Source organism: Nerophis ophidion, linkage group LG21 (genome assembly GCF_033978795.1).
Source record: "Nerophis ophidion isolate RoL-2023_Sa linkage group LG21, RoL_Noph_v1.0, whole genome shotgun sequence".
Lineage (NCBI taxonomy): Eukaryota > Metazoa > Chordata > Actinopteri > Syngnathiformes > Syngnathidae > Nerophis > Nerophis ophidion.
The window spans coordinates 18,377,954-18,403,866 of record NC_084631.1 but is presented as its reverse complement, the minus strand read 5'-3'; the positions used below and the strand labels follow the sequence as shown (position 1 = coordinate 18,403,866).

The window sequence follows — 25,913 nt, the reverse complement described above, 5'->3', positions numbered from 1 at the left end:
TATATATATATATATATATATATATATATATATATATATATACTGCCTAGCCAGGAAGTAGTCTTTGCCATTAAGCTTAAAGGCGAACTGTACTCTTTTTGGAATGTTGCCTATCGTTCACAATCCTTATAAGAGACAAGAACACCATCATACTAGTACTGAAGGAATTCAGTCGGTACTTATTCCTTTTGTCACCTGACTTCATATTCTTCCACTAATCTTTTTTCTTTTCATGCAGTATTCATTAAAAGTATCTTTCTACCATGAATGCACGGACTCATTACTACACAGAAGGAAGATAAAGCATGGAAAACATTTGCATCTTGACAATATTTCTATGTGTGCCGTAAAAAGACCTCAGATGGGAGCGCACCAGCCTGTGTGTGTGTGTGTGTGCGCCTTGTGCAAATGCAAAGTACCTCCCACACAAATTAGCAGACACCTCAGACATGCATAGCTGTGATGGACACACACACACGCTTATATAAAGACAACCTGAAGAGTGTTGCAGTTATTCGTCGCATGTTTTTTTAAAACTGTCTGCTGTGGAAAGCGTTTCCAGTTCGATGTCATGTGACTTTAATGCTTTCTCATCACCTGACCTTCAACACCTGACCTGCTGCACTGAAGGCAGCTCGCCTCTCAATCGGTCTCCCCTGCCACTGCAAACGCCATAAGAGGATACTAAAATGATTTGTCTTTTTTTAAATGCCATCACCAAGTCATAATCCTTTGAATTCCAAGTTGTAATCTCCCTCAGCATTGCAATACTTCCTGTTCTTATTGCACGTGACAGCTGCAACCAATCAGAGCGTTGGCATCACAACCTAAATCAAGAGTGTCCTGGACTCATTTTCAGCCCATTTTTTACTATGAATTCTTAGTTATTACATTATCACACTCTTAAGAAATGAGCATCTTTAATGCGCTATTACGATGGGCCATTGATCCAAGTTTCTATATTATCGATATCAATAGAAGTATCCGTATCGGAGCGATGTTTTTCAGTTCTCTTCTATGTTTAATAGCAAAAATATGTTTCATTGTTGGATTGTTAATATCTGTTGTTGAAATATAAACAATAATTGATGTTATTCTGTCCTTTATAGTTGTATTTATGTTTTATTAAATTGTTCACTAATCAGTGTGTTGATAAACCAATTTTTTGTACGCCCTAAAATCTTTGATTCTGATATAAACCTGATCAACAAATTAAAAGCAAATTCATAAAAGAAAATGATGACACCATGTGCACTGGCCGATACTGCAATCAATCTGATATTTCCATTAATATATAACATAATGTATGTGATAAATATTAGTATCTGTACTAATATCAGAAATCCTGGACCGCGGACACATATTTACTTGGTATCAGATCAATACCAAAATCACCAGTATCAGCAAATTCACAAAATAAATCAATGACATGTTGCATTTTTGGCACTGGTCATTACGGCAAAAGTTGGTATTGAGCCAATAAATTCATGAATATATAATACATATGATCAACACATATTTACTTGGTATCGCATCAGTACATTATTTATAGTATTAACTAAATCATAAAATAAACTCATGATAATATACATTTTGTTCACTGGCCAATAGGTTGATAAGTATATGATATACTGTATATATATATTATAAATGTCAGTATTAGTACCCATATTGGCAAGCCGAACCCATATTTACTTGGTATTGGATCGATACCAAAACTTACAGTATTAGTAAATTCCTAAAAGAAACTATTAATAATATGAGACATTTTGTGGATTTGCCGATACTGCAGAGTTTGGTATCAATCGGATAGGCTTATGCATATATAAAATATATGATTGATATTAGCTTCAGTACTATTATCGGTAATACTGAACGCACATTTACTTCGTATGGCAAATAGGGCTGGGCAATATGGACGAAAAATAATCAATAATCGACGAATTAATTGTCGATAAAGCAATGCAGACAGTTCTAAAATCTGGCTGACTGCAGCGAGCCACTGACCAGCTCCTTTACTATCTGGCACTTATAGTCCACTTTTGTACACATTTTCCTTAATTTAATACATGTGAGAATTAATTTAACAGTTTCTTATTCCAATAGATTTTTTGTTTAAGATGCAAGTGATAAACGCTTATTTCGTGAAATGAAAATACATGTACAATTGCATCAAAATACATAAATTAATGATGCATCAATAATCAAATAGGCAAGAAGTGCCCAAAGATTCCCATCTCTACTGCTGAATAGTGATATCAAGTATATATATTTTATTCTTATAATATATCTGATTGATATCAGTATCAGTACTAATATCTGCAATACTGGTCCCATATGTACTTTGTATCGGGTGGTTAACAACACTTACAGTATTGGTAGATATGATACATTTTGTGCAAATTATAGTATCAATCTGATAGGCTCATGAATATTATAATAAATATGATAAATATCAGTACTAATATCAGCAACCCTAAACACATATTTACTGGGTATCGGATGAACAGTTACAATATGGGCCGATGTACACATCATAGTCTTTCAAACTGGCCCCAATGTTTTTCCGTGAAAAAAGTTGGGAGACCCCAGACCTAAACTAAGCAAATAAAGTATAATGGATGTATTGTTGTATAAAATGCACACCTTATTATCATTGGTCATATGTTTACATGTTACCTAGACTGTCCTTGACTACGGCACAAGAACAAGCCTGATAAAAGATGCAATGAAAAGATATTTACTGTTCCACACACGCAGTATCACTGCAGGTGAGTGTTTTCCCTGCGGCCCACCGTGTCACCGACTGAAAGAGACGAGAGGATGGAGAGGACAGAGACCGAGTCGTCTTCCCACTCACTTCTAACGAGGCCATGCTGTGTCAGCGTTATTACTGTTGTCTCCCGCCGTACAACAAAGCAAACAAGGCATCCACAACAAATCATCCACTTCTCTGGGCGGTTAGACAACGCCGAGAGAAGGGACCAGGGCATCTAAGTGGAGATGTCATACCAGGGCCGCGGTATGCATTGTAATTTGTGATTTAACTCCATGTCATAATCTGAACATTAACCAAGTATTAGCGATATTGTTATTATAGGTGCTAACGCTGAGGAACTACTTTTAGTGCCGGCGTGATCTCAGAGCTAACTACCTTATGCGGCTTTTGAAATACCGTATTTTTCACACTGTAAGGCGCACCTAAAAACCTCAAATTTTCTCAAAAGCTGACAGTGCGCCTTATAACCCGGTGCGCCTTATATATGGACCAATATTGAGCCACAATAAGCGGTAGAAAAATGGATGGATGGATGGAGGCCTCGCAACTACGGTAAGCAGCCGCCAACCTTATTTTCCCCCGCAGAAGAAGAAGCGTGCTTCTTCTACGGTAAGCAGCCGCCAACTTCCTTCCTCCCTCGTAGAAGAAGAAGCGCGCGGTGCATGCTGGGATATATGACTGCGGGAGGCGTGCCATTTCTGTGTGTTTATGTAAAGAGCCCAGAATGGCTCCTATTAAGAGACACGCTTACGTCGCAGAGTTTGAACTCAAGGCGATCAGTAGCACAGTAGAAGACGGGAATAGAGCAGCAGCGAGAGAATTTAACATTAACAGCAGCGACACTGACTCGTTTAATGACGACTTCGACGAGACGGAGCCGGGCATGTTGGATGCCGTATTCGCCCAACTGTTTGATTTGAACACTGAAGAAGAAAAATTTGAGGGATTCGTGGATGAGGAACAACTTAATAAAGTGAGCTTTACATGTTTATTTTGTGTGTTGAGTTGTGTGACATTATCGTTTGAGCAACGTTGAGTTATTGATATATTATTGCTTTGCACTATTTCGAGTGTTACTATATTGTGATTGCACTAACGTTTGATTTACTGTAACAGTTTTTTACGTGTTTATTAAATCGGGGAAAATAATAAAACAGCTGTTTATTCATTTTGGGAGTGAACAGAGTTGTCAAAACGCTGGTTTGTAATCTATTAATAAAGTTTGACTGACCTATCTGACTGTTTTGTTGACATTCCCTTTAGCGCAGCTCCATCTAAAGGATGCATAACGTAACCCCTGCCTCTACTGTAGTATCTATTCTATGCACCTTATAATGCGGTGCGCCTTATATATGAACAAAGTTTTAAAATAGACCATTCATTGAAGCTGCGCCTTATAATCCGGTGCGCCTTATAGTGTGGAAAATACGGTACAAATCCTGTATCTTCTCTGAGTTGGTGAAAGATAATTCAAGAACAATAATCATGCCTTATAAAAACTGAGAAGGGCTGAACAAAAATGGCACCGAAAAGGACATCATGTACTGCAGATTACAAGATGGACGTAGTGAAATATGCAGCAGAAAACGACAAGAGGAAGCGGCGCCTACCTTTGAGTTGGCAAAGTTGTTTAGAAGCGACCTCGAGGAATAAGATTTCATGGGATTTATCGATTATGAGTGACAGATTGTTTGGTAAACGTATAGCATGTTCTATATGTTATAGTTATTTGAATGACTCTTACCATAATATGTTACGTTAACATACCAGACACCTTCTCAGTTGGTTATTTATGCATTATATAACGTACACTTATTCAGCCTGTTGTTCACTATTCTTTATTTGTTTTAAATTGCCTTTCAGATGTCTATTCTCTGTGTTGGATTTTATCAAACAATTTTCTCCCAAAAATGCGATTTACAGTTGTGATCAAAATTATTCAACCCCCACACAATTTTGGTGTTTTAGCAAGTTGGACATTTATTCTGTATTTTGTTTATAGTCATATCAACTAAAGATGCGTCAAAAAGACAAATGCAACTTAAATTGTAACACTGTATTTTACAAAATACCAAAAAAGGACATTTTTCTTAATATCTCATTGACAAAATTATTCAACCGCCTATTTACATGCATCTTTAGTACTTAGTAGAACACCCTTTGGCAGTAATTACATCCTTCAAACGTGATACATAACCGGACACAAGCTTCTTGCAACAATCTACAGGTATTTTAGCCCATTCCTCTTGGGCAAAGGCCTCCAGTTCATTCATATTCTTGGGCTTGCGTGCTGCAACTGCCTTCTTCAAGTCCCACCACAGGTTCTCTATAGGATTTAGGTCGGGCGACTGTGAAGGCCACTCCAGAGTCTTCCAGCCCTTCTTCTGCAACCACTCTGATGTTGATTTGGAGGTATGCTTGGGATCGTTGTCCTGTTGGAAGGTCCAACGTCTCCCAGGCCTTAGCTTCATCACTGACTTCATGACATTTGCAGCTAATATATCCTGGTTGGAAATAGAATTCATAATGCCTTGAACGCGCTGGAGATTCCCGGTACCTGAGGCAGAGAAACAGCCCCAGAGCACGATTGACCCCCCACCATGCTTAACAGTAGGAAAGGTATTCTTCTCTTTGTAAGCTTCATTTTTTCTCCTCCAGACATAACGTTGATTCATAGGCCCAAAGAGTTCCAGTTTTGTCTCATCACTCCATTAAACAGTTGCCCAAAACCTTTGGGGATTTGTCCAGATGATTTTTGGCATACTGGAGTCTTTTTCCTTGTGCCTGGTAGTCAGAAGTGGGGTGTACCTGGGAGTTCTGGCATGGAGGCCTTCATCTCGTAGTGCGTGCCTTATTGTCTGGGACGAAACCTGCGTTCCCCTCTCTGCAATGTCCTGTTGTAGTTCCTCAGCTGTTACCCGGGGGTTTTTCACCACTGTACGCTTCAAATACTGGACAGCAGTTGGACACAGCATCCTCTTTCTACCACGCCCAGGTAGTGTTTCCACTGTGCCTTTAGCTTTAAACTTGCAAATTATGCTCCCAAATGTGTCTCTTGGAATGTGTAATGTCTTTGCTATTTTCTTATATCCATATCTTTTCTTATGAAGAGAAATTACCTCCTCTCTTGACTTCTTTGACCACTCCCTGGACTTCACCATGTTGCAAATACACCATTGACCATCTACAAGAAGCTGAGCGTCACAGTCTTTTTCAATCAGTTTAATTGTTGCTCGTTATGGTTCTAATCACATCTACAGGTGTTTTCAACACCTGATTGAAAAGACCTTATTCAAATTATGTTCTTAAGAGTTATGATCTTCAGGGGGTTGAATAATTTTGTCAATGAGATATTAAGAGAAATGACACTGTTTGGTATGTTACAAAATATAATGTAATTCAAGTTGCATTTGTCTATTTGACACATCTTTATTTGATATGACTATAAACAAAATACGGAATAAATGTCCTACTTGCTAAAACACCAAAATTGTGTGGGGGTTAAATAATTTTGATCACAACTGTATACTCCAGTACGACGTATATATGTTTTTTTCCTTCTTTATTATGCATTTTTGGCCGGTGCGACGTATACTCCGGAGCGACTTATAATCCGAAAAATACGGTATTACTTTTAAAAAAAACTGGTTTTGTTTAATAAAATGCTAGCCAAATATTTAGTTAAGTCAAACACAAAAAAGGCGACAAGAGTTGTATCCCACACTTTTCTTTTCTAAAGTAAATATGTTAGAGAGATAGATAGATAGATAGATAGATAGATAGAAGATAGGTAGACAGATAGATAGATAGATAGATAGATAGATAGATAGATAGATAGATAGATAGATAGATAGATAGATAGATAGATAGATAGATAGATAGATGGATAGATAGATGGATAGATAGATGGATAGATAGTACTTTATTGATTCCTCAGGAGAGTTCTCTCAGGAAAATTAAAACTGTAAATGTAAACTGTGACTGTAAAACTGTTAAAAAAAATGTACAGCATATATGAGCATTTACATCATTAATATGACTTGCCTGAGTGGCTGGACAGGACAGATTAAAAAATAAATAAATAAAAACATTTATATCGATTTTTCTGAGTCGATTAAGAAATCATTACAAATAAGAACTGCCATTTTTTTTGACACCCCTAGTAGATATATGTGAATCAGCTAGTCTCTCACCCCAAGTACAGGAAATCTTGACAAATGCATATTATTATTTAAGTCAATATTGCTATTTTTTACATACAGTGGGGCAAAAAAGTATTTAAGTCAGCCACCGATTGTGCAAGTTCTCCCACTTAACTGTAATTTTCATCATAGGTACACTTCAAATGTGAGAGACCTCAGGATGTGGAAAAACAATCCAGGAATTAGCATTGTAGGAATTTTAAAGAATTTATTTGTAAATTATGGTACAAAAGACGTATTTGGTCAACCATTCAAAGCTCTCACTGATGGAAGGAGGTTATGGCTCAAAAACTCACGATACATGGCCCCATTCATTCTTTCCTTAACACGGATCAATCGTCCTGTCCCTTTAGCAAAAAACCAGCCCCCAAAAATGATGTTTCCACCCCCAGGCTTCACAGTAGGTATGGTGTTCTTGGGATGCAACTCAGTATTCTTCTTCCTCCAAACACTACGAGTTGAGTTTATACCAAAAAAGTTATATTTTGGTTTCATCTGACCACATGACATTCTCCTAATCCTCTGCTGTATCATCCATGTATCCATTTTGGTATAAACTCAACTCGTTGTGTTTGGAGGAAGAATAATGCTGAGTTGCATCCCAAGAGCACCACACCTACTGTGAAGCATGGAAACATCATGCTTTGGGGCTATTTTTCTGCTAAGGGGACAGGACGATTGATCCGTGTTAAGGAAAGAATGAATGGGGCCATGTATCGTGAAAACCTCCTTCCATCAGTGAGAGCTTTGAATGGTTGACCAAATACTTATTTTCCACCACAATTTACAAATAAATTATTTAAAATTCCTACAACGTGAATTCCTGGATTTTTTTTTCACATACTGTCTCTCACAGTTGAAGTGTACTATGATGAAAATTACAGACCTCTGTCATCATTTTAAGTGGGAGAACTTGCACAATCGGTAGCTGACTAAATACCTTTTTGCCCCACTGTAAATTCATATTTCTTGTATTAAATTTGGCGGCATTATTTTGTAAAAAAATAAATAAAATAACTTTTGAAAAAATGTGACAGTGACACACACAGCAAAAGAAGGATAAAGAAGTAAAAAGGGTGTGTTGCCAAACCCCAGGTGGTTTGTAACGTTAGAAGTGCGACATATTAGCTTGGGGCTTCCTGGTGCCCTCATGGAATGTGAGCTCTTACAGTAGGAATCTGCCTTGCAGCGCTTTAAAGGAGAGCAGCAGGAGAAAGGACCGTGGGTGTGTGTCGGACACATTGAGCCACCATTGACATTCTCACCAACCCGTCACTGCTCACATTTTTAGGGCGCATTTTCTCTTTCTTTCTGTCAACAAAGCTTTTGAAAAGCCTGCACCCCAAACAATATCTGTTTCATGTCACTCAATCTGTGGCGCTCAGCATCAAGGCCGGCGGGGAGGAAACTATCTTTGCAAGCCGTACGCACGGCGCTGAAGGCCAGACAGATTTTGGAAACAGCTTGACACGGTCGTTTGAAGCAAATGTGGCACAAAAGAGAATAAAAAAGGGCTTTTTTTGAGAGACGTACAGCTGTAGCTTCATATGCACATACCCCATTAGGCCCGACTAATTAGCAGTTAGCAAAATTGGGTTGAAATTGCAGTGCATGAGCACACAAATACACAGCATTACCTCAGCAAACCTCTACACCAGGACTATTCAAATGGTGGCACGGGGGCCAAATCCAGCCCGGGAATGACAACATTCCGGCCCCTAACTTCAGTTCAAAACAAACACTTTTCCAGTAAATTCCTAAAAACAGTAGAGTGCTCCTGTTGTTTAGAGCAGTGTTTTTCAACCACTGTGTCGCGGCTAGTGTGCCGTAAGACACAGTTTGGTGTGCCAAGGGAGATTATGTCATTTTACCGATTTGGGCTAAAATTATGTTTCGCAAACCAGTAATTATAATCTGCAAATTATGTGTTGTCGAGTGTCGGTGCTGTCTAGGGCTCGGCACAGTAACCGTGTAATACTCTTCCATGTGGGGGCAGCCGATATCTAATTGCTTTGTAGATGTCGGACACAGCAGGGGGCAGTGTGCAGGCAAAAAAAAAAGGCTCATGCTTAAACCAAAAATAAACAAAAGGTGAGTGCCCCTAGGAAAAGGCATTAAAGCTTAGGGAAGGCTATGCTAAACGAAACTAAAACTGAACTGGCTACAAAGTAAAGAAAAACAGAATGCTGGACGACAGCAAAGACTTACTGTGGAGCAGAGACGGCGTCCACAAAGTACATCCGAATATGACATGACAATCAACAATGTCCCGACGAAGAAGGATGAAAACAACTGAAATATTCTTAATTGTGAAAACAAAGTAGATGCGGGAAGTATCGCTTAAAGGAAGACATGAAACTGCTACAGGACAATACCAAAAAAAGAGAAAAAACTACCAAAATAGGAGTGCAAGACAAAAACTAAAACACTACACAAAGGAAAACAGCAAAAAAAAACCAAAAAGGTCACAGTGTGATGTGACAAGAGCTATAGTGATGCATTCTTGGTTATGGTTTAAAGTCATATCCAACAGTTGGGACAACGACTTTTTACTGTCAACTGAGTTTCATTTTTTAATGATTTCTGCTGGTTGTGTGCCTCCGGATTTTTTTCAACACAAAAAATGTGCCTTGGCTCGAAAAAGGTTGAAAAAAACAGGTTTAGAGGAACTTGGACCTCTGTAAACACATTGGCAGATCCTTGCATTTTAACTCTGCTAGCAAACACAGAAGACAGGGGTCTCAACTTGTAATTTCTAGAACTGAGGTGCTCCTCAAGGCAATCCTATAAGGCCTCTCCTTTTTGGCAGTTATTTTTCAAAATGTTATTTATGTAACTAATGTGTTGCTGGAGCTTGTTTACTTCAGATGCAGTCAGTAGTCATTTGTTCCAAATTCTTTAGTTACACGAGTGGTGTTCCTCAAGGTTCAGTTTTAAGTCCTCAATCGAGTCTTTTTCAACTTCTATGAGACTCATATAATTGCAGCAGTTTCTTAAAAACACTACAGAACTGTCCTAAATATGATCTTTGATAAGTTTTTTTGCAAAACTTCCTAATAAAAGAGCAGAGAGCTCCTGTAACTCTGACGAAATAAATACAGTTCAAATTTGAATGACAATAAAAAGGAAGTCTAGTCTAGTCTATACCAAAATCAAATGGCTACTGTAGAGGACAGGACATTAGTTGTCCGGGATATAAAAAATAAAAATAATTGTGAAAGTAGAAGTCCAGCCCCTTGGTCCTTAGCTTTCTGGAAATGTAGCCCCTAAAACAATGCAATTGAAAATCCTAGCTCCACATCATCATTCAAAATGAAATGTGTTCTTGCTTGGAAAGAATTTAAACACTACTCTCCCAAAACCTGCAGTAAAAACAATCTTCACCTTAAGTTACCCACTAGCTGCTGAAGCTAGCTCTCCATTCAGCTAAACAGTCTGAATAATAGCATTGATACAGCATGTTAGCCCTATGCTAACGACATTAGCTTAATGGTGTATCAATAGCACGTATAAAATATGCATAAGAACACTACTACAGACACCCACTTTGTACTTTCTACTTCAGGTTCAGGACAGCAGCAAAAGGAAATACTTAATCCAACTGCAATACCGACAGTAAGTGTATTCGACCACAAGATGGAGCCACATCACAAGAAACGATACACAGAACTGCACTGGGGGCGTAAAAATGAGGGCCAAGGGATGGCAAATGTGCATGTAATTTGTTTTTTGTTGAGTTGGAGTCTCCAATAAGGCCAGAAATAGTTTCAAGTGTTTCAAGTTGCGAAAACATTCTGACGGATCCAGAGTACGAAGTGTGTGTAAGAAGCAGAGTTACAATGCCATTGACACTTCAGTCCCATTATAATGTGTTTATGAGCGAGGGCAAAAGGTGGTGACACATAAATTTGTTGTGATCCAAATTTATTCCTTAAGTCTAACTCAATCACTAAAGTCCAACACAAATTTTTGCAATTTGTAACACAATTCAGTCATTCCCCTTGCATTAGTTTACGTTAGGTGGGCGGTTTGGACTGTACTAATAATTAGCAACAGGCTAACCAGGTGTGTGCGCGTCTACATATCTATATGTGCACAGCAGTGGAGCTAGTTAGTTACATGATCTTTAAACTCCTTGGGCAGGTCTGGATGATTGTTATTTAAATGTTTACCAATGTTGGAAGCAAATGTGATACCGTATTTTTCAAACTATAAGTCGCAGTTTTTTTCATAGTTTGGCCAGGGGTGCGACTTATAACTCAGGAGCGACTTATGTGTGAAATTATTAACACATTACCGTACAATATCAAATAATATTATTTAGCTCATTCACGTAAGAGACTAGACGTATAAGATTTCATCGGATTTAGCAATTAGGAGTGACAGATTGTTTGGTAAACATATAGTATGTTCTATATGTTATAGTAATTTGAATGACTCTTACCATAATATGTTACATTAACATACCAGGCACCTTCTCAGTTGGTTATTTATGCGTCATATAACGTACACTTATTCAGCCTGTTCACTATTCTTTATTTATTACAAATTGTCTTTCCAATGTCTATTCTTGGTGTTGGGTTTTATCAAATAACTTTTCCCCAAAAATGCGACTTGTACTCCAGTGCGACTTATATATGTTTTTTCCTTCTTTATTATGCATGTTCGGCAGGTGCGACTTATACTCCGAAAAATACGGTAATAGTTTAATGCCACCTTTGGCGGGGCATGTTTTTGAAGCAGCGCTTTCGTGCTTAAAGCGTCACCTTTATTGATAGTTTTGAACCCTAAATACCTCATATCCACGCACCCCTCTTTATTAACCACTAAAATAGCCGTTTTTGCCATTTTCCTCTCCACACTGTTTTTGCTTGTATGCACTTTACGTGTTGAACAGTGTTAGTAATGCCATTACTTTAACTAGTAACAAGTAATCTGATTTAGGTTAATTCCAAAGCCATCAGAGATAGCTTGATGTAACGTGGCATGCTTCTTTTGATGTGGTTTTATGTCAACAACAAGACAGCGACATAAGTGCCGCAAGTTCAACGCAGGAATGATCTTTTTACTCGTGAAAGCAACAAGCAGCACTGCACTAAAATGAACCCTGACACAGCAGACAACAACATGGGAGTAATGAACAGTGAATCAATGATTGAAGTGACTCACTCGCCATCCAAACAACACACTGTTGACAAGAAGATATGACAACCATCAAAGCACATTCAATCTATTTATTAACCAGAGGTATCACAATCAAGTAAAAATATTCAAAAAAAACTGCCACTGTTATCGGCTAAAGCTAACAAACACTGCTCCGTTGAAACCCTCTGACGTCACTTGGCAACAGGCCAATTTTTTTTTCAAAGTAATTTTGTTGGTAATTCAATTAATTTTATGTTAAAGTAACAAGTAACTACAATTAATTACTTTTTAAAAGTAATTTTCAAAACTCTTGTGCTGACACACTCAACATCATGCCCCTTAGCTCTATAAAAAAGTACCGGGATTTTTCAAAGACAGTATAGTTTCATTAGTACCGCGGTACTTTATTAGTCCAGGTATACCATACAACTCTAGTAGGGAGGCACTGATAAACAGTATTGATGATAACTGCACTTAGATAAACTCATGGATGGACTAGTGCGGGCTTAAATGCTAACATGAAAGCAAGACTTATTAACGCCGTTCCCCGTTAAGAAAGGACATAGCCCAATCCAAACGTATATAAACACATTGAACCTACAAGCTGTGCTCTCTTAGAACAGAGATTGTTCTACACTCAGAGGAATATAACACAAAGGGTTTTTTATGGTGAGTTTAAGGACCGCCAAACAGAGTACGACATTACAATTTGAAAGTATACTTTTTTTTTAACTGCGCCCATCAATATATATTAGGTTAAATGTAGTACTTATTAGCACTAATACATTACAAAAGACACAGGTGTGTGTTTTGGGTTGGTACAGTACATCCGGAAAGTATTCACAGCGCTTCACCTTTTCAACATTTTGTTATTTTACAGCCTTAACTTCGTAAAAGAATATATTTTTTGTCCTCCATATTAACACAATTGACAATATCATCTTATTTTTTTTATTTATCTCAGCTGCAATCAGGCAGAAGGCGGGGTACACAATGGACAAGTCGCCACCTCATCGCATGGCCAACACAAATAGACAGAAAATATTCACACTCACATTCACTCACTAGGGACCATTTAGTGTTGCCAATCAACCTATCGCCAGGTACATGTCTTTGGAAGTGGGAGGAAGCCGGAGTACCCGGAGGGAACCCACGCAGTCACGGGGAGAACATGCAAACTCCACACAGAAAGATCCCGAGCCCGGGATTGAACCCAGGACTACGAAGGACCTTCGTGTAGTGAGGCAGACGTACTAACCCCTCTTTCCCCGTCCTGCCTGTATATTAATATGATAAAAATTAAAATCACATTGTCATTATGGGCTATTGTCTACAGAATTTTGAGAACAATAATGTATGTATTAAATGGTAAATGGGTTGTACTTGTATAGCGCTTTTCTACCTTCAAGGTACTCAAAGCGCTTTGACACTACTTCCACATTTACCCATTCACACACACATTCACACACTGATGGAGGGAGCTGCCATGAAAGGCGCCAACCAGCACCCATCAGGAGCAAGGGTGAAGTGTCTTGCTCAGGACACAACGGACGTGACGAGGTTGGTACTAGGTGGGAATTGAACCAGGGACGCTCGGGTTGCGCACGGCCACTCTCCCCACTGCGCCACGCCGTCCCACGTCGTATTACATTTTTGAATTAGACTAACATACCGTATTTTTCTATAAGGCGCACTTAAAATCCTTTGTTTTTCTTAAAAATCGACAGTGAGCCTGATAAACCGGTGCGCCTAACATACAGCATAATTCTGGTTGTGCTTACTGACCTCGAAGCAATTTTATTTGGTACATTGTGTAATGATATGTGTAACCAGTAGATGGCAGTCATACATAAGAGATATGTGTAGATTGCATTATGATGGATGTAAACAACACCAAACTTTAAATGTTCCATTGAGAATATAGAACATTACACACGGCACTCAAATATCTGTCAAAATGTTTTAAGCTATGAAGCCTATCTACATGCGCTAGGTGACATACGGTGTTAGCTTTCACTGTTATGCTGATGACACCCAACTCTACATGCCCCTAAAGCTGACCAACACACCGGACTGTAGTCAGCTGGAGGCGCGTCTAAATAAAATTAAACAATGGATGTTCGATAACTTTTTGCAACTGGACGCTAAGAAACCGGAAATGCCGATTATCGGTCCTGCTAGACACCAGCACCTATTTAATAATACCACCTTAACATCAAACAACAAATTACACAAGACGACTCTGTAAAGAATTTGGGTATTATCTTCGAACCAACTCACACATTTGAGTCACACATTAAGAGTCTTACTAAAACGGCCTTCTTTCATCTTCGTAATATCGCTAAAATTCGTTCTATTTTGTCCACCAGCGACGCTGAGATCATTATTCATGCGTTCGTTATACAAACCCTGTTTCTATATGAGTTGGGAAATTGTGTTAGATGTAAATATAAACGTAATAAAATGATTTGCAAATCCTTTTCAACCCATATTCAGTTGAATGCACTACAAAGACAAGATATTTGATGTTCAAAATCAAACTTTTTTTTTGTGCAAATAATTAACTTAGAATTTCACGGCTGCAACACGAGCCAAAGTAGTTGGGAAAGGGCATGTTCACCACTGTGTTACATCACTTTTTCTTTTAACAACACTCAAACGTTTAGGAACTGAGGAAACTAATTGTTGAAGCTTGGAAAGTGAAATTCTTTCCCATTCTTGTTTTATCTAGAGCTTCAGTCGTTCAACAGTCCGGGGTCTCCGCTGTCGTATTTTAGGCTTCATAATGCGCCACACATTTTCGATAGGAGACAGGTCTGGACTGCAGGCAGGCCAGGAAAGTACCCAGACTCTTTTACTACGAAACCACGCTCTTGTAACAATTGGCTTGGCATTGTCTTGCTGAAATAAGCAGGGGCGTCCATGATAACGTTGCTTGGATGACAACATATGTTGCTCCAAAACCTGTATGGACCTTTCAGCATTAATGGTGCCTTCACAGATGTGTAAGTTACCCATGCCTTGGGCACTAATACACCCCCATACCATCACGGATAATGGTTTTTGAACTTTGCGGCAATAACAATCCAGATGGTTATTTTCCTCTTTGTTCCAGAGGACACCACGTCCACAGTTTCCAAATATAATTTGAAATGTGGACTCGTCAGACCACAGAATACTTTTCCACTTTGCATCAGTCCATCTTAGATGAGCTCGGGCCCAGCGAAGCCAGCGGCATTCCTTGGTATTGTTGATAAATGGGTTTTGCTTTGCATAGTAGAGTTTTAACTTGCACTTACAGATGTAGCAACAAATTGTAGTTACTGACAGTGGTTTTATGAAGTGTTCCTGAGCCCATGTAGTGATTACCTTTACACACTGTTGTCGGTTTTTGATGCAGTACCGCCTGAGGGCTCAAAGGTCCGTAATATAATCGCTTACGTGCTGTGATTTCTCCAGATTCTCTGAACCTTTTGATGATTTTACGGACTTAAGATGGTAAAATCCCTAAATTCCTTGCAATAGCCCGTTGAGAAATGTTCTACAACTGTTCGACATTTTGCTTACAAATTGGTGACCCTCGCCCCATCTTTGTTTGTGAATTACTTAGCATTTCATGGAAGCTGCTTTTATAACCAATCATGGCACCCACCTGTTTCCAATTAGCCTGCACACATGTGGCATGTTCCAAATAAGTGTTTGATGAGCATTCTTTAACTTTATCAGTATTTATTGCCACCTTTCCCAACTTCTTTGTCACGTGTTGCTAGCATCAAATTCTAAAGTTAATGATTATTTGCAAAAATATTTTTTTTTATCAGTTTGAACATCAAATATATTGTCTTCGTAGCATATTCAACTGAATACGGGTTGAAAATGATTTGCAAATCATAGTATTCTGTTTATATTGACATCTAACACAATTTCCCAACTCCTATGGAAACGAGGTTTGTATCTTTTGACACTTCTTCCACCTCCGTCCTTGCATGCTACACCGCTACAAGAAAGATGACGGGGAGAAGACACTGTCGAAGGTGAGCCACGTAAATAAGGCCGCCCACAAAACGCCGCATGCTGAAGAGACGCTCAGAAAGCTACTTGAAGATGGTCTGTAAAACATAATCTAAACAACACTTTCCCCAAAGAACCAAAATTACATGTTATGTAGACCACAAGGAAGTGTTTTCAATTTAGAAAAAAACAAACATATTATGACCTCTTTAATGGGCCTTATAATCTGGTGCGCCTTCTGTATGAAAACAGACCTGAATAGCTCATCGGCAGTATGCTTTTTAATCCGGTGCGGCCTATAGTGCAAAAAATACGGTTAATATGAAAAAAGTCTTCACTCAATTATTGTACTCTCTGACACCTTTGACCCCGCCCCCCTGCCCCTACATCTCCTGACTCAAACGTGTCGGCATAATCTGCTGCCCCAATCTGTACTTTTAAAAAAAGAATCAAAACCTGATTTACACGGTCCTACATGGAGTGTAAAACCAAACTCTTAAAAAAGCTGAATAAAAAAATCCTGATTGCATCTTATCTGCTGAGTGTACATTCATTGCACTCACTTAACAGAAAAATAAGGATGTTGTCGCTCTCTTCAAGTGATTTAATATTGCCGTATGAAAAATGAAAACAACTATGTTCCCACTTACCCATAATTAGGATCTTATCTTTCCACACAATATGCTTCAGCCTGTTTTAATTAAAACCACCAAACTGTCCTTCAGTGGAAACAGTGCGGCACAAATTGAAACTCATTAACTTCTAGTTACTCTCTTAAATGCTGTAAAACAACTAGAAAACGATACTGTATCTTAGCAATGCAAAAAAAATATGAACATTGCAGGTCACCTAATTAGAAACCTCACCTTGTTCTCGCCTTCGATGACGATGACTGGCACAGAGGTGGCGGGCCAGCGGTGCTTGGCAGGGAGGGGCTTGTCGCAGTTCCACAGCACAATAATCTGGAAGAAACAAGTAAGGCTAATAAGTGGTGTAAAAAAAGAAAAAGGTGAGAGCATGACATTTTTCTTGCCCTGCAGACAGAAAATGTCAACTTATTACTGCCTGACTGAATGTTAAAGAGCCTAAAGGGCAACTAAAGGGAGGCAATATTTCCAATTACGGCTTCAGAAATTGCACAATTTAGCCCATAACTAATCAAATAACTTTATTGATGAACCGAACCGAACATACTTTTAAAGACCCGCCCTGACTTTGGTGCATCTTATCAGATGTAATCCTCTTCTGTTCAAGAATGTTTGATGGGAAACATGCACCATGTGATTCCTGTCGGACCTAACACAAGCTGGTACGCCTCTTCTTATCTTTCATTTGAAGGCAAACATTCCATGTTTTTTGGACACAGACTGACATTCTCCGAGCCAAACACTGATTGTGAAAGTACTCTCTACATAGGTCAAACGGTGGATTTCCTTGGCATAAATAAGCAAGTTAGATGAAAAAAGCTAACCCTGGCACCACTTGCAAATGAACAATTTGATTGGTTGAATCATGTCACTTGGAAGGAGCTACAATGCACACTATTGGTCGATGTATTTGTAGAGTTCTAGTGCAGTTTTTTTCAACATTTTTTGAGCCGAGGCACATTTTTTGTGTCGAAAAAATCCAGAGGCACACCATTAGCAGAAATCATTAAAAAAACTAAACTCAGTCGACAGTAAAAAGTTGTCACAATTGTTAGACGTGACTTTAAACCATAACCAAGCTTGCATCATTATAGCTCTTGTCTCAAAGTAGGTGTACTGTCACCACCTGGCACATCCCCCCCTTACTTATTTGGATTTTCTGCTGTTTTCCTGTGTGTAGTGTTTTATTTCTTGTCTTGCGCACCTATTTTGGTGGCTTTTTCTCTTTTTTTGTTATTTTCCTGTAGCAGTTTCATGTCTTCCTTTGAGCAATATGTCCCGCATCTACTTTGTTTTAGCAATCAAGAATATTTCAGTTTTTTTTTATCCTTCTTTGTGGGGACATTGTTAATTGTCATGTCATGTTCAGCTGTACTTTGTGGACGCAGTCTTCGCTCCACAGTAAGTCTTTGCTGTCGTCCATCATTCTGTTTTTGTTTACTTTGTAGCCAGTTCAGTTTTAGTTTCATTCTGCATAACCTTCTCTAAGCTTCAATGCCTTTTCTTAGGGGCACTCACCTTTTGTTTGGTTTTGGTTTAAGCATTAGACACCTTTTTACCTGAACGCTGCCTCCCGCTGTTTCCGACATCTACAAAGCAATTAGCTACCGGCTGCCACCTACTGATATGGAAGAGTATTACACCGTTACTCTGCCAAGCTCTGGACAGCACCAACACTCAATAATTATACATAATTTGCAGACTATAATTACTGGTTTGGAAAAAATATTTTAACCCAAATAGGTGAAATTACATAATCCCCCACGGCACACTGTTCTAGTGCAGTGTTGAAACGCCGACTTAAACCGTAGCCAAAGGCCATGTCTACACTAAGTTGGATAACCCCTTAAACAAATAACTATTCAGCCTAAGCCCCGTTTCAGTCACAATAAAACATTGTTTAAGGTCCCCCTCCTTAGACAATTTTTTACACGGGTAAGTGCGTTGTGTATTTCTTGAATCTCCGGCTTTAATCTTTGTATGGACTTATTGATTGCTTACAAACTGAGTTCGGAGAGGACGTGACGCCAGAAAGACCGCGTTCCAAACAGGAAGTGACGTCAGAAAGAACGCGCCACAGCCAGCTTCATAATAAAGCGGTATCGTAACTCGGAGGTAAACACTGGAAATATGAAGGCGAGTCATCCAGACATGACCGTGTTTCTCCTTGTCTTTATAGACACTTGTGGAAATCAGACATGAATACCTTAAGAGAAAGCGATTGCAGCTATTTGGGATACAACACCTCTCAGACAGCAAGAGAGCTTTCCAATGTCAGTTGTAATTCTACTTACCGAAAAACTTTCTCCATTCGTTGAAGGAGACACAACGAGAATGTGGGCTACCGTGGATGTGATAAAAAAAAGGTAGCCTGTTGTGCTTTGTATTACCTGGCCGTCGAAGGAAGACTAAGGAAAAACGGCAAATGCTTTTTGGACTGGCAAAGCAGACTGTATCAGACGGCGTGGCGCAGTGGGAGAGTGGCCCTGCGCAACCCGAGGGTCCCTGGTTCAAATCCCACCTAGTACCAACCTCGTCACGTCCGTTGTGTCCTGAGCAAGACACTTCACCCTTGCTCCTGATGGGTGCTGGTTGGCGCCTTGCATGGCAGCTCCCTCCATCAGTGTGTGAATGTGTGTGTGAATGGGTGAATGTGGAAGTAGTGTCAAAGCGCTTTGAGTACCTTGAAGGTAGAAAAGCGCTGTACAAGTACAACCCATTTAATGTCCACCATGTATGTCGCGCACTCAACGTCTAGGTCCAGAGTACATGAAGTCACCAAAAACGAACGGACAATGAAGGGGAAGGCAAAAGAGTGAAGAGTCTCCTGACCAGATAATTAGACCTAGATTGAGTGTTGTAAAATGTGCTTTGTCACATTGTGTACTTTCCGTTAACGATTTGATTAATCTATGATGGCTCAGGTGTGATTCACTACAATATGGCCGCACTGCACACTGAATTCTAGTAAATTGAAATACAGCGACACTGGATTTTGTTCGGATAAGTTAAATGTAAGAACTTGCACACAAAGCAACACTGGCTGTGACTATGACGTGCGCATGTTACACGCATGCGCATTCGGTCTCGTTGCTCCGGCTGGCGGAGGGGGTCTTAAACGACCATTGTGTGTGTGTGGACACGGATAAGGTTAAGCGGGATTTACCCTGGATAACCTAAGCCGGTTTAGTGAAGAAGGGGCCAAATAAAACAACGTTGTTACAAGATTCAGCAGTTACTTCCAACATTTCTCAATTGACATGACGGTGAAAACTAAAAAATAAAGTGATACAAATTCTCCTATTAGTTTCGTAAATATTTGTATAATATTTCACATTTTATATTGTAAACAAAAACGTTCAAACAGTTTCCATGGCTTTTAACATGTAACTGCAGTGTAACAGAATGACCAGCAGAGTGCGACTGTCCAATTTCTACATTGAGTCGTACAGTGTAAATATGTTCACAAATTTCTCCACAGTCGGCACTATTCATACTTTAATGAGTTAACAACACAAAATAATCTTCCTATAAACTACTTACGGAATTGCCATTACGAGGATTCACGGTGGGTGGCCACAAAAAACGTCGAAGTGTCTGCCATCCTTTCTACACTAAACTAGCTAACAGGTAGCGATCAACCGGAAGTGACCTCGAGGAAGTGACGTCATCATTTAGCAATTTCCAAATACATTTTTTAAGCAATTTAAACCACTGCAGTCCCAATATATTTGTGATATGCAAAACAGAAAATCAATAAATATGCAGACATGCAGTATAACAATTTTTTTTTTACATGTATTCTTGTGACCATAAATGCTACACCAAACAAATTAAGACAAGTCAAAATACCACAAAAGTTGTGCTTGTTAAAATTGTGGTTATGGCATACAGTTACTCTATGGCAGGGGTCACCAACCTTTTTGAAACCAAGAGCTACTGCTTGGGTACTGATTAATGTGAAGGGCTACCAGTTTGATACACACTTAAATAAATTGCCAGAAATAGCCAATTTGCTCAATTTACCTTTAACTATATTTTATTATTAATAATTAATTATATTTATCTTTGTGGAAATACTGATCATCTTAATGATTTCTCACAATAAATATATACAAGTGCACATTTTTCAAGTTGAACATTTTCAAATGATCACTTCTAAGACAGTCTTTGTGAAATTACAATATCCCATTTTAACTAGCGAGCCACTAACATTTTTTAAACAAACCATGAATTACTTTGCACCATTTTTGTACAAATAATAACTCATGTAAAATAAAAAAGTCAACTCTCAAATTTTTAAATAAATCATGTCACACTTTGAACTGGACACCAAATCTATTATCTGTTTCTTTGTCAGTTAGTGGGAAGCCTGGCATTGCATGCTGTTAACTAGTGTGTTGTACTCTGGTGTGTAACTTGACATTGCAACTCTGAGTGAGTCTTGCAGATGTGCATCAGTGAGGCCTGTTCTGTGTTTGTTCTTGATGAAGTTCATGTCAGAAAAGGCTGATTAACAAAGATAAGTTGAACCAAACAGGCTTGCAACCTTCATAGCTGCTGCGGATACACTACTGGACTTTTCTGTGTCAACAAGGCACCAAAAGTTTGGTGCAGCCTGGTAGGCTTTAAATTTTAAATTGTCAGGAAAGAAGAGGAAGGAATTTAAAAGGTAAAAAGGTATATGTGTTTAAAAATCCTAAAATCATTTTTAAGGTTGTATTTTTTCTCTAAAATTATCTTTCTGAAAGTTATAAGAAGCAAAGTAAAACAATTAATAAATGTATTTAAACAAGTGAAGACCAAGTCTTTAAAATATTTTCTTGTATTTTCAAATTCTATGAGTTTTTTCTCTCTTAGAAATAAAAATGTCGAGCAAAGGGAGACCAGGGCTTCACGGTGGGAGAGGGGTTAGTGTGTCTGCCTCACAATACGAAGGTCCTGAGTAGTCTGGGGTTCAATCCCGGGCTTGAGATCTTTCTGTATGGAGTTTGCATGTTCTCCCCGTGAATGCGTGGGTTCCCTCCGGGTACTCCGGCTTCCTCCCACTTCCAAAGACATGCACCTGGGGATAGGTTGATTGGCAACACTAAATTGGCCCTAGTGTGTGAATGTAAATGTGAATGTTGTCTGTCTATCTGTGTTGGCCCTGCGATGAGGTAGTGACTTGTCCAGGGTGTACACCACCTTCCGCCCAATTGTAGCTGAGATAGGCACCAGCGACCCCAAAGGGAATAAGCAGTAGAAGATGGATGGATGGATGGATGGATGGAGGCAGCTCACTAGTAAGTGCTGCTATTTGAGCTATTTTTAGAACTGGCCAGCGGGCGACTCATCTGGTCCTTAGGGGCGGTGGGAGGCGTGGTCGAGGGAGGGGCATGGTTGGGGGCGTGGTTAAGAGGGGAGGAGTATATATATAGCTAGAATTCACTGAGAGTCAAGTATTTCATATATATATATATATATATATATATGAAATACTTGACTTTCAGTGAATTCTAGCTATATATATATATTTTTTTATTATATATATATATATATATATATGTATATATATACATATATATATATAAATAAAATAAATACTTAAATTTTAGTGTTCATTTATTTACACATATACACACACATAACACTCATCTACTCATTGTTGGGTTAAGGATTGAATTGTCCATCCTTGTTCTATTCTCTGTCACTATTTTTCTAACCATGCTGAACACCCTCTCTGATGATGAATTGCTGTTTGGCACGCACAAAAGTGCTTTCATCAAATGCACTAGAGTCTGGAATCTTCCATCTTTGTCTCCTTGTTGTGTGCGCAGTTGTGCACTGCACTCTAAACGCCATAGCTTTTATTGTCACATATGCATGTACAGTAGATGGCAGTATTGTCCTGTTTAAGAGTGTCACAACATTGATGTTTACGGCAGACGAACTGCTTTACGGTATACAAAAACGTGACTGCTGTTGTTGTGTGTTGTTACCGCGCTGGGAGGACGTTAATGAAATTGCCCAACAATAAACCCACATAAGAAACTAAGAACTCACCCTCGATCATTCTACGCTGTTTATAGTGTGGGAAAGCGGACGTGAAAACAGGCTGTCCTCACTCAGGGGTTTGGTGCTAGTGGTGTGTATAATATAGCCAGGAAGAGTCATGGATGCATGGTATTCTGGGTAATTGTTATGTTGCATTTATAATGTGTTACAGTGCGGATGTTCTCCCAAAATGTGTTTGTCATTCTTGTTTGGTGTGGCTTCCCAGTGTGGCGCATATTAGTAAGAGTGTTAAAGTTGTTTATATCACAACCTTCAGTGTGACCTGTATGGCTGTTGAACAACTATGCCTTGCAGTCGTGTACGTGTATCTGCGGAAGCCACATACAACATGTTACTGGGCTGGCAAGCTGTTTGCACATGTTGTAGAAGGCGTCAAAGGCAGTGGCTTCATAGTACGCCCTTATTTGTTGTTATATGGGTGACCATCAGCAAAAATTCGCGAGAATGGTTGCTTTGAGAATTCGGGAACCTCCCGGAAATTTTGGGAGGGTTGGCAAGTGTAATGCCGTCAAGTGGAATTCATATAAAGGTCGCGGGCCGCACTAACATTACATTTTCTCATCAAGGTGCGGGCCGCGTGTTTAAGACCCCTGGTTAACACATAGCACAAAGCAAAAAAAACTCTTTATGCTGTGTTGTTTCATTTTAAATTTCAAAAGAGTTTTGTGGCTCCCATTGTCTTCTTTATTTTGTGAAACGGGTCAAAATGGCTCTTTGAGTGGTAAAGGTTGCCGACCCCTGTTATACATCTACATGTTTTGTATGTACATGTTACGTACCTACATGTTATATACAGTATCTACATGTTATGTACCTAAGTGTTATGTATCTACATGTTATGTATGTGCATGTTATGTATCTACATGTTATGTATCTGCATGTTATGTATCTACATTTTATGTATGTGCATGTTATGTATCTGCATGTTATGTATCTGCATGTTATGTATCTACATGTTATGTACCTACACATTATGTATCTAGATGTTATGTATCTATATGTTATATATCTACATGTTATGTATCTATATGTTATATATCTACATGTTATGTATCCATATGTTGTATATATGTTATTTATCTACAGTGGGGCAAAAACGTATTTAGTCAGCCACCGATTGTGCAAGTTCTCCCACTTAAAATGATGACAGAGGTCTATAATTTTCATCATAGGTACACTTCAACTGTGAGAGACAGAATGTAAAAAAAAATCCAGGAATTCACATTGTAGGAGTGGAGTTTACAGTTACAGTAGCACAATTAGCCCCGAATGGGCTGACATCACGACTAACGTGTTACACGTCTGTGTGCACCACAGTTTTGTAAGGTCGCTCGGTCTTTCGGCGGAGTGCTTCAGAAGCTATCGGACCGCTCGTCTCCCCGGCGCCAGGGGAGGGAGCGAGAGAGAGACACACACACACACATACACACAATGACAGAGAGAGCGAGAGAGAGATAAGAGCAGGCGGGCGAGCGAGGTAGGGACGGAGGGAGGAAGAGCGCGTGCTGGTCTACTGGAAAAGCGGCAAAACGTTTCTCTGCTTGCATCATGCAAGTGACGTCAATGTTCGGCCCTCGAGAGCCATATACCACGCCGTGATTGGTAGATTCCTTCAGCTCCGCACACAACGCTGTCAGGCGCCATCCATATAAAACGTTAAACTTTCATATTAAGGTGGGGGATGCAAAATAAAGTCTCGCGGGCCGCAATTGGCCCGCGGGCCGCGTGTCTGAGACCCCTGTTCTAAAGTTTTGAGAAAACATTTGATATTTTGATGACTAACGCTGATGTTATTCACCATGTTACAATGAGTACCTTATATCCTCATGGGACTGTGCAGGATATAAAGTAATGATGACAATGTTGAAAGAAACGAGCAATCTTGATTAGGCTGAGTGAGTCCCGAGCCAACGACAGGTATAAATAATGTCAACATCTCACATGTAAATCCACTCCTGACAGTGTTTTTATTTCTGTCTTAGTGTTTGTATGTGCAGCAATGACTGGGAGAAAAAGGAAAACACTGTTGATTGTTATATTGCTATCAAGGCTGCAAGAAATACATCTCTTTATACTTAGCAGGGGGTTCGCTACTCTAAAAGCATCACATTTAGATTCCCTCACACTCTGTCTGGCTTCTCCAATCATTTGTTGATAGCCTCATCTACTCATAGCCTAGCAGCGGTAGGAGATGTACCTGGTTCTCTATCCTGCATGCACGCAGCCTAAAAAAAGACAAAGCCCCTCGGAGACAATAGATTTTGTAGCAGGGGGTGGAAGATGGAGTGCATGCTCGGGAACGCTGCGCCTGCTTTGTGAATTTTATAACGTACTTCCGTGATAGTGTAACCTATAAAATGATGGATTAACATTTTGGGGAAGAGAGGATTTTTCTGCTGAAGCTGTGTATGCATAACAATGACCCCAAACGTTTGGCCAAGGCCAGGAAGCAGTGCCTCACAAAGAAAAATATGTTATAAGATCCTGGAGGGGCCTAACCGGTTTTGTAGCAAGAGTTAAATTTAGAGTTTCCAGGCAAAAGCCTCCAAACCTTCCTTATTGGGAGAGTCGAGTGGTACCTGGGCATGACGTTAAAGTGCATCCGGCACTTTATCATGAATTGATTAACGTGGACCCCGACTTAAACAAGTTGAAAAACGTATTCTGGTGTTACCATTTAGTGGTCAATTGTACGGAATATGTACTGAACTGTGCCATCTACTAATACAAGTTTCAATCAATCAATCAATCAATCAAATGGGGTTTTGGGGCACTAGGAGGTTAACGCCTTTACTACTTTTACCCCAGGTGGCCCTTGGCAAAGGCCTTGTACCTGACTGCCCCCTAACCAGGGATACGGTAAAGAACTCAACGGCGGAGCAGGCGGAAGACAGATTTAAGATCTACCACAACGGCTGCGATGGCGGAGGAAGGCTGCAGCAGGAAAGGGTCCCCAGTCGTCTTGGACTCCATGCCACTGGACCCTGACCCAGGTCTGTTGTGTGGTGACTGTCTTTGCACCAGTCTCCCCACGTTAAACAAAGTCACGCACAGGCATCCTCCATAAAGGGA

The 25,913-nt window shown here is 39.5% G+C and overlaps 1 protein-coding gene across 1 annotated transcript in view; it reads right to left on the bottom strand.

Annotated features, from left to right (window-relative positions):
• Positions 1-25,913, bottom strand: part of LOC133539829 (exostosin-1b) — a 358,313-nt gene that overhangs the window by 13,074 nt on the left and 319,326 nt on the right. Inside the window, exon 7 of the mRNA XM_061882069.1 lies at positions 17,004-17,099. Coding sequence (XP_061738053.1) covers positions 17,004-17,099 — 96 coding nt within the window. The remainder of the gene's footprint in view (positions 1-17,003; positions 17,100-25,913) is intronic.